Source organism: Malania oleifera, chromosome 11, assembly GCF_029873635.1.
Source record: "Malania oleifera isolate guangnan ecotype guangnan chromosome 11, ASM2987363v1, whole genome shotgun sequence".
In the NCBI taxonomy this organism is placed as follows: domain Eukaryota; kingdom Viridiplantae; phylum Streptophyta; class Magnoliopsida; order Santalales; family Ximeniaceae; genus Malania; species Malania oleifera.
In genome coordinates this window covers 62,402,620-62,412,178 of record NC_080427.1, presented here as the reverse complement: position 1 = coordinate 62,412,178, position 9,559 = coordinate 62,402,620, and the positions used below count along the sequence as shown (strand labels likewise).

The 9,559-nt window shown below is 43.0% G+C and overlaps 1 protein-coding gene across 1 annotated transcript; it reads left to right on the top strand.

The window, feature by feature from the left end:
* Positions 1 to 4,128: 4,128 nt before the first annotated feature.
* Positions 4,129 to 9,055, top strand: LOC131168541 (ABC transporter B family member 15-like). The gene is made up of 7 exons (XM_058128048.1): positions 4,129 to 4,473; positions 4,577 to 4,631; positions 4,737 to 4,915; positions 5,055 to 5,512; positions 5,751 to 6,291; positions 6,545 to 7,474; positions 7,579 to 9,055. Exons 1-7 carry the CDS (start codon positions 4,234 to 4,236, stop codon positions 8,962 to 8,964), a joined length of 3,789 nt encoding a protein of 1,262 aa, XP_057984031.1. The 5' UTR covers positions 4,129 to 4,233; the 3' UTR covers positions 8,965 to 9,055.
* The last annotated feature ends 504 nt before the right edge of the window (positions 9,056 to 9,559 follow it).

Genomic DNA, 9,559 nt, shown 5'->3' with positions numbered 1-9,559 from the left:
AACATTCCCAAAATATACTCACTCTCTGACAGGGCACTACAGAAGGCCTCCTATTTGCGAGCCTGGTCTGCTCGCCTACCTGGATCACCTGAAAAATAATTCACCACTGGGATGAGCCAACGCTCAGTAAGAAAAAATATGATATTATTAGTGTGTGGCAAATGAGCTACTATACTAAGAGAATCTGTTTCCATATAATCATGAATAACTGGATACAAAAGTACAGTACAAATAATAAAATACATCACCCCTTTCCATGTTGCTTAACATAAAAGTATTATAGGTTATAATTCAAAATACTTCTAGTGTACATAAGTATGGTCCCTGTTTCTGTAAATTCGTACGTTTGTAATAATAACTGAAACTGTTCCCTGTGGCTATCTGTGTGTCATGACTTACCCCCTCATGACAGGGTTGTGCGGCCCATAGGTGGGATTTACCCTAACTGGCCAACCAGGAATAAAGCACTATACTCCATCGGTCGATCTGCCCACCTCAACCAATATTTGGATAGCCTAACCTCTTCAAGGGCCTAGGTAATCGACCTTACCACGTATTATCTAAATAGGTGGTTACACTCATAAAGTAACATAATATCTATAGCAATGGTATCGTGCTCTGTAGCTGCAAGTCCAACAGGATCTGATACTATATAATATATTTCTATATACAACTACTTGAATTACCATGATTCTGAAATAATCGTAATAACCATAATGCTACATAACTGTACTGTAATTCATACGTCATAGTACTGAGAACTGTATAATCATAACACTAAAACTGCATAATCATAATACTGAAACTGCATAATCATAATACTGAAAATCGTGTAATCATGGTACTAAGAATCATAAAATCATGATACTGAAGCATCATAAAACATATATCGTACTATATTCATATTCAAAAGCCACACGATACTGGAATACTTAATTTTCATCATTTAATAAACTGTATAATATTTTAAAAATACCTAACATAGCATATTTCCCTTACCTGACTACTGGAAAGCCCTTATGGGATACTAGTTGAACACCCGCAGGGCCTCCTACACAACACCCTGAAACCAACATATGCTAGAACAAAATATCAGTATTTTTATGCATATATAATTTCCTATAATTGACGTAAGGCCAAAAACGGACTAAAAGGCTTTACCCTGAATTTGGGATGAAATCCCACTCAATCCCACTGACGATCCGTCCTAGCAAACTTGAAGAGAATTCTGCCAAGAGCGTCGTGGTGGCTTCAGATCGTCGATCTGGCAACTAACGGGGCTAGAATTGAAGAGAGAAGGAAGAGAGAGACGTAGCAGAGAGAGAGAGAAAGAGAGAGAGAGAGAGAGAGAGAGAGAGAGAGAGAGAGAGAGGAGAGAGAGAGCGGCGCAAGAAATGAATAAAAATTTGGTTTTTATCTATTTATAGGGTCAGATTCGTCAACGAGACACATCACTTTGTCGACGAATCTTTCAGTAAATTTGTTGACGAAGTCCTGTATTCGTCGATGAAATTCAGAGCAGCCCGAACCGTCGCTCGGTATTTTCTCGTCGACAAAACCCTATGTTCGTCGATGAATTTTCTTCTGCACTCGTTGACGAACCCCTGTATTTGTCGACGAGTCTTGGCAGTTTCTTAAAATTAAAATTATCCCTAAAATGCAATGTCATCAACGAACGCTCTACGACCTCCTTGTGTTTCTGTATCTATTTCTCTCCTTCTTATTATTTAAATAAAATCATTCTTTGGTCATTACAATACGTTCCTTTCCGGGTGGAACAAACCTTTTACAGTCCCTCTTTTAGGGTGAAGCCCCTTCTCCAAGCGATACCCCATGTTTGGTTCAACGATCCAAACAACCTTGAATAGTCAAAAACTACAAGAACATAAACAAGAAACTTGTGTACAAAAGATGCTCTTAGATAGAGTTGATTAGCACAATTCAAATCACTAATTACATCAAAGTAAAAAATCAATATGCAATGAAATTGAAGTTCAAAGTAAATTTATCACCGGGTTGTTCTTTCTTTGATTGAAAGATTCAAACTTTGTGCTCAATTTCAATGAATAAATCTCAGCAATACTCAGTAGCGAATGTCACCAAGATGTGAATAAGAGAGCCTTTGAGAGTTGAGAGCAATTAAGAGTATTTGATTGCTGAAAGTATTTCTTGGTAATTAAAGCTTTTGCCTTGGGGGCTATATATAGAGTTTAAAAAGAATATTCCTTGTTCCCCAAGTTTACTTGGAGTATTTCCCAAGTTTACATGAAGTTTGGAGCCCAAAAAACTATTTTTAGAAACTTTCCCACATTGAATATTTTAAAAATATACGATTGTCAGTTGCCTGTCAAAAAAGGGTGAGGCGCCTGTCGAATTAAAATCAGTTTAAATTTGAAAGTCAGTGCACTGTTAGTTGCTTGGGAAAACACAGTCAGGCACCTCAGATTACGCAGTCAAGCGCCTAAGTGAAGCGTTTGGCAGCATTCTGTTTGTCCATCCTAAAAAACATATAAAGGTCAGTCGCCTGAGGTATTTTGATCAGGCACTTGAACATTTCAAATTTTTATTTTTTAAGGATTTTATTTCAAAAACTCTTTTTGCTCTTTGGACCTTTTAATTTGTAACTTTGAAAATTATTTTTCAAGGTCTTAAGAATGGGTCTCTAGGTATTTGATTATTCATAAAAAGCTTCAATGCGTCCATATTAAAATTGTTTGCAGTACTTACATAGAGATTTCTTAAGACTTTGACATTCTAAGTACTTAAGTTTTCATGCTTGTTTTTCTTTGACTCCATGTCTTCATGCTTATCTTTCTTTGACTCCATCTTATCTTCAAGCTTCAATATATTTTAAGCTTTTAGCAAGTTTTCTTTAATATTCATGTTCTCATGATCTTCATGCTTTATTAGATCATTTTTGAATCCATGCCTTAATATTCTTTAAATTTCATTTAATCATTTTTCTTAAGAATATAAGATTTCAATGATCCTTGTGAGCACTTGACCTTATATTCTCATACTTGAGTCCTAAAATATCATCACTTAACCAAATATGTTAAGTTCATCTGATTTGTTATCATCAAAATAAGATTTTAAACCTTATAAGGCCAACAGACACACATGGTAATAAATTATCTACCAAAGTGTAATAAAATGAATTGGGGTAATTGGTCTCCTACAACAAGTTTTGATTTGGAGTTGTATGATATGACCATGGTCAAACATGGAAAACCTCCTATTTTTCTACATACAACACCAACTATTGCTGCCAAAAATTAAATGATTCACATGGATTAATCATCAACTGTAACCACTTGCACAAGAACCCAAACAAGAATAGCTTGGAGGAGTCAGAATGTACTCTGAGAAATCCCTTCAATGTTTAAGTTATGAATTGAAGGAGATTTAGATTGCAACAATAAGAGAGAATGGGTGAGAATGTACTTACTTTCTCTATAGGTGTCCCTTGTATAGTTGGAAATGACATATCCCTATTAATTTGACATTTATTCACTATTTTTTTCGATGGCGAAGAATAATTTGGATGTTAATTGCTTCAGGAGATTTCATCTCGACTTAATAGCGACAACTTTGTTTTTTGCTTTTCATTAGTCTGTCTCTCTAATCTCGATAATTTATAAAATAATAATAAAAAGTAAAACTTATTCCAAATCTTTGGTGCATATTATGGTTTAGCAAAAATGGTAAAGTAAAAATTCCAAGCAACTTCAAAAAAAATACTATTTATGTAATTAACTTGAAAACCATTCTAACTACTTGTTTAAATAAAAAAAGTAATTATTAATTAAACAGCTATCCATTAATTAGTTTCCCTCTAGATTTACAATTAAATACAAACAATCAACCGAGGGAAAGAAAGCAAAACAGTAATAAACAAGTGTCGTCACTGATGTGCATTGTTGTCGGTGGGGCCCACTGGCATCGCCCCCATCTTTATTGTGTGTAATAAGAGACGTATATATGAGATGGTCCCAGCCCCTCATCGTCGTCACATCTGACGATATCACAGATAATATTAAAGTCAACTGTGATCATACGGGTGCACCAACTCATGCGATGCACCTTATCAGACGCCAACTTGTGCATATATACGAGAGGCTATCCCCGAACCGTGTACTTGGTTTTCCTTCCAGTGGCCAACTTGAAGAAGAGGCCGGACATCGAATCTCTCGCCGGCGTTGATTTGCTCCGTCGGGCTACGGAATACGAATTATGGGCCGTAACGCTTCGATCAAGGACAATAGGAATGGGTTGTCGTCGATTCGGTCCATTTTCATGCACGCCGACGACGTCGATTTGCTGCTGATGGCTCTTGGTTTCCTCGGGGCCGTCGGGGACGGGTTCTCCATGCCAGTGGTGTTGGTCTTCACCGGAAAAATAATGAACAATTTCGGCGGCGGCGGCAGCGGCGGGGCCTCCATCGCCGACACCTTCGAACATAAAATCAACAAGGTCCTCTCTCTCTCTCTCTCTCTCTCTCTCTCTCTCTCTCTCTCTCTCTCTCTCTCTCTGATAAAGTTGATGCGTGACTGAGTTTGTTCATGTGGGGTAACAGAATTCAGTGATTCTACTGTACGTAGCTCTTGGGACGTGGTTTGTCTGTTTCCTTGGTGGGTCTCGCTTCGAACTTTTCCGATTTGATTCGTATTTTTTCAGATATTGAAGGATTTTGATGTCTCTCTCACACACCACATGTTTGGGTATTTAAATTCCAGAGGGATACTGCTGGGCAAAAACAGGGGAGAGACAAGCCATGAGAATGAGAGCTAGGTACCTGAAAGCAGTGTTAAGGCAAGATGTGGGCTACTTCGATTTGCATGTCTCAAGCACTTCCGATGTGATCACAAGCGTCTCCAACGACAGCCTTGTAATCCAAGACTGTATCAGCGAGAAGGTTGATCTGTTTCAACTTTCAACATTGAACTCTGAATGCCATTTGATTTTTCTTTTTCTTTTTATTTTTTGTTTTGAAAAATCTCATGCGTATAGACCAAATTGCCAAGTCTAATTGATTCGTTTTACTGTCCGTGTAGGTTCCAAACTTCTTGATGAACGCGGCCACCTTCGTCGGGAGCTACGTTGTTTCATTTCTGATGCTATGGAGATTGGCTATAGTGGGGTTCCCTTTCGTCGTGCTATTGATAATCCCAGGCCTGATGTACGGAAGAACATTAATGGATTTATCCAGGAAGATCAGGGAAGAGTACAATAAGGCCGGCTCGATTGCAGAGCAGGCGATCTTCTCCGTCAGAACCGTTTACTCTTTCGTCCGCGAGAGCAAAACCATAGCTGAGTTTTCAGAATCCCTTAAAGGCTCTGTAAAACTAGGGTTGAGGATGGGGTTGGCCAAAGGCCTCGCCATTGGAAGCAACGGGGTCACCTTTGCGATTTGGTCGTTCTTGTGCTACTACGGCAGCAGATTGGTGATGTACCACGGCGCCCAAGGAGGAACCATCTTTGCAGTCGGCGCTGCCAATGCCCTCGGCGGACTGTAATTTTCTCCGTTCCCTTTAGTTACTCTGTTTAATTTCTTTCATTCTTCAGTCTTAATTGCTGTCGCACTGAGATCATGGCCACTGGTGTGATGATTTAAAAATTTTCAATTACTAAATTTGACCAGATTATTATACTGGAACAAAAATTTAATTGGAAAATGAGCCATATCTAAGCTGAGTGTGCAGATCATTAAAATCAAATCTTCCATGTGTTTTTTTATTGATAATGAACAGGGCTCTGGGTCAAGGTCTATCCAATCTGAAGTACTTCTCGGAGGCCACTTCCGCCGGAGACCGTATAATGGAGGTGATAAACAGAGTACCCGAGATCGATTCCGACGACACCAGCGGCGAGATTTTACCGGACGTTTCAGGGGAAGTGCAGTTCAAGAATGTTCACTTCGCGTACCCATCTAGGCCGGAAACCATGATTTTCAATGGCTTCAGCTTAGAGATCCCGGCAGGGAAGACGGTGGCACTGGTAGGCGGAAGTGGGTCTGGGAAATCGACGGCGATCGCGCTGTTGCAGAGGTTCTACGACCCACTTGCCGGGGAGATCTTGCTGGACGGCGTGAACATAGAGAAGGTTCAGTTAAAGTGGCTGAGGTCGCAGATGGGGTTGGTGAGCCAAGAACCTGGGCTTTTCGCAACCACCATTAGAGAGAACATACTTTTCGGGAGAGAGGATGCCGGAACAGAGGAGGTGGTTGCGGCGGCGAAAGTCTCCAACGCCCATAACTTCATCTGTCAGTTGCCACAGGGTTATGAAACCCAGGTACTTTCTGTTTACGATGTAAAATTACTAGACTGACCTCCAGTTTTGACCACATGAATCATATCATTTATTTAATCAATATACATATATATATATATAATATAATGTGCACTATGTGTGTAGTGGCAAGGCGAATGTCTGCCCCTTGTCAAAATTTTAAAATAAAATTGTATTTTATATAAAATTCAAAAAATAAAAAAATTTGGCAACAAAAATGTTGTATTATTGAGCAATTTAATAATATTAAAATTAGGTTGGGGAGAGGGGCGTTCAAATGTCAGGAGGACAGAAGCAGAGAATTGCAATCGCTCGCGCGCTGATTAAAGCCCCCAAAATACTCTTGCTGGACGAGGCGACCAGCGCTTTGGACTCGGAATCGGAGCGAATCGTCCAGGAGGCCCTCGACTCCGCCGCCGTCGGCCGCACCACCATTGTCGTCGCCCACCGTCTCTCCACCATCCGCAACGCCCATCTCATCGCCGTCGTCCAGAACGGCCGAGTCGCCGAGATCGGCTCCCACGACGAGTTGACCCAGATCCCAGACGGCCTCTACAACTCCCTCGTCCGCCTCCAACAAAACGAACCCCCACAAAATTCTCCCTCCAACGACGACGACATTACCCACGCCGCCGCCTCCTTCGCCAGAAGCACTAGTAGCCGCCGGCACTCGGCGGCGAGCTCCGAGAGCAGCCGCCGGATCTCGATGGCTAGCAGGTCCAGCTCCGCAAACTCTGTCGCAGCGGCGAGTCAAGCTTCGTACCCAGACGAAGGTCGCGCAGAGGAACCGCTGCCGGTGCCGTCGTTCTGGAGACTGCTGTTGTTGAACCTGCCGGAGTGGAAGCTGGCGACGGTGGGGTGTTGGTGTGCGGTGCTGTTCGGGGCGGTGCAGCCGATCTACGCATTCACGATGGGGTCGATGATATCGGTGTTTTTCTTGGTGGAACACCAGAAGATAAAGGAGCAGACGATGATTTATTCGTTTTGCTTTTTGGGGTTGGCCATCTTCTCCCTCCTGGTGAACATAGGGCAGCATTACAGCTTCGGCGCCATGGGAGAGTACCTGACGAAGAGGATCAGAGAGCGGATGCTCTCCAAAATGCTCACCTTCGAGGTCGGGTGGTTCGACCAGGATGAAAATTCCAGCGGCGCCATCTGCTCTCGACTTGCCAAAGATGCGAACCTTGTAAGCATCTTAATTAATTTTGCTCCAAGAACTAGAAACAAAAAGAACGATTGGGAAATCGATCATGCATGATCTTTAATTTCACATGTGACATTTTTGTGCAGGTAAGATCACTGGTGGGTGATCGAACGGCGCTCCTGGTCCAAACCGCGTCGGCGGTGATCATAGCATGCACGATGGGGCTGGTGATCGCGTGGAGACTGGCGCTGGTGATGATCGCAGTGCAGCCCCTCATCATCATCTGCTTCTACGCCCGGCGAGTCCTCATGAAGAGCATGTCCCAGAAGGCCATCAAGGCTCAAGAAGAAAGCAGCAAGCTCGCCGCCGAAGCCGTCTCCAACCTCCGCATCGTCACCGCCTTCTCCTCCCAATCCCGAATCCTCAAAATGCTGGCCCAAGTCCAAGAAGGCCCGCGCCGGGAGGGCGCCCGACAGTCCTGGTACACTGGGTTCGGGCTCGGAGCCTCCCAGGGCCTCATGCTCTGCACTTGGGCCCTCGACTTCTGGTACGGCGGCAAACTCATAGCCCACGGCCACATCACCTCCAAAGCCCTCCTCCAGACATTCATGATATTGGTTAGCACGGGCCGGGCCATAGCCGAGGCCGGAAGCATGACTTCGGATCTTGCCAAGGGGTCGGACGCAGTCGGGTCGGTTTTCGCAGTTCTTGACCGGTACACCCAAATCGAACCCGACGACCCGGAAGGTTATAAACCCGAGAAGATAACGGGGCAGGTGGAGATCCGCGATGTGCACTTCGCATACCCGGCCAGGCCCGACGTCATCGTTTTCAGTGGGTTCTCGATCAAAATCGAAGCCGGGAAATCAACAGCGTTGGTGGGTCAAAGCGGGTCGGGGAAGTCAACTATCATCGGTCTAATCGAGAGATTCTACGACCCGATTAGAGGATCGATCAAGATCGACGGTCGAGATTTGAGGTCGTACCATTTGAGGTCTCTGAGGAAACACATAGCGCTGGTGAGCCAAGAGCCGACGCTGTTCGCCGGGACCATACGGGAGAACATAGCGTACGGGGCGTCGGAGAAGGTGGACGAGGCGGAGATCGTGGAGTCGGCGAGGGCGGCGAACGCTCACGATTTCATAGCGGGGCTAGAGAAGGGGTACGACACGTGGTGCGGGGACAGGGGGTTGCAGCTATCGGGGGGGCAAAAGCAGAGGATAGCGATAGCTCGGGCGATAGTGAAGAAGCCGACGGTGCTTTTGCTGGACGAGGCGACGAGCGCACTGGATGGGCGATCAGAGAAGGTGGTGCAGGAGGCGCTGGAGAGGGTGATGGTGGGGAGGACAAGCGTGGTGGTGGCGCACAGGTTGAGTACTATTCAGAATTGCGATACGATAGCGGTGTTGGAGAGGGGGGGAAAGGTGGTGGAGAAGGGGACTCACTCCTCGTTGCTGGCGAAGGGGCCTAAGGGGGCGTACTACAATTTGGTCACCCTCCAAACGAGGCCTTACTCAAAAACAACGTCGTGAATAAATGTTCATAAATGAATGAATAACTGAATGGATGCAAGTTTTTGAAACCCAACTATTATACTGAGTCGCGTTATTTTGGAGGCCAAAAGACTTGTCTAAAGTTTTTATGAGCTTTTAAGAATTTTAAATTTTTAAAAAATATATATAGAAAATTTTCTTAAAATTTGTCAAAGTATAAATATTTTCTTATATTTTTTTAAAAAAATATTAAGAAAAATTTGAATCTTTTTTATAAACTGTAAAAGAGGTATGTATCTTTAAAACCTCAAGAGAGGTTTTTATCTTTTGTCAAATCTCAAGTGAGATGAATGTCTCTTTATTTTTTATAGACTTTTATGGTTCATTATGGTCATGTATGCATGTGGCAAAAGGAGAGTGAACGAAGGAGACATAGCTCCCCCCGACTTCATTCGTCCTTATAAGTGTTTGTGTTTTTATTGAATATTAATTTTATTAATAAACATTTTCCCTTTTATTATATTTTCAACTTCATGAGTTTCAATTTTGGATTTAAATTTTAGTTGATTTTTGATAAATTTTAATACAATAAAACAATCACCTTAGTCTTCTATCACATGCATGTGTACATGAA

Bases quoted from the DNA above. Each gene is read 5' to 3' on its own strand.
- LOC131168541 (XM_058128048.1), top strand. From the start codon at position 4,234: ATGGGCCGTAACGCTTCGATCAAGGACAATAGGAATGGGTTGTCGTCG. The intron at 6,292-6,544 runs GTACTTTCTGTT...TATTAAAATTAG, and splicing joins CACAGGGTTATGAAACCCAG to GTTGGGGAGAGGGGCGTTCA. The intron at 7,475-7,578 runs GTAAGCATCTTA...ATTTTTGTGCAG, and splicing joins TTGCCAAAGATGCGAACCTT to GTAAGATCACTGGTGGGTGA.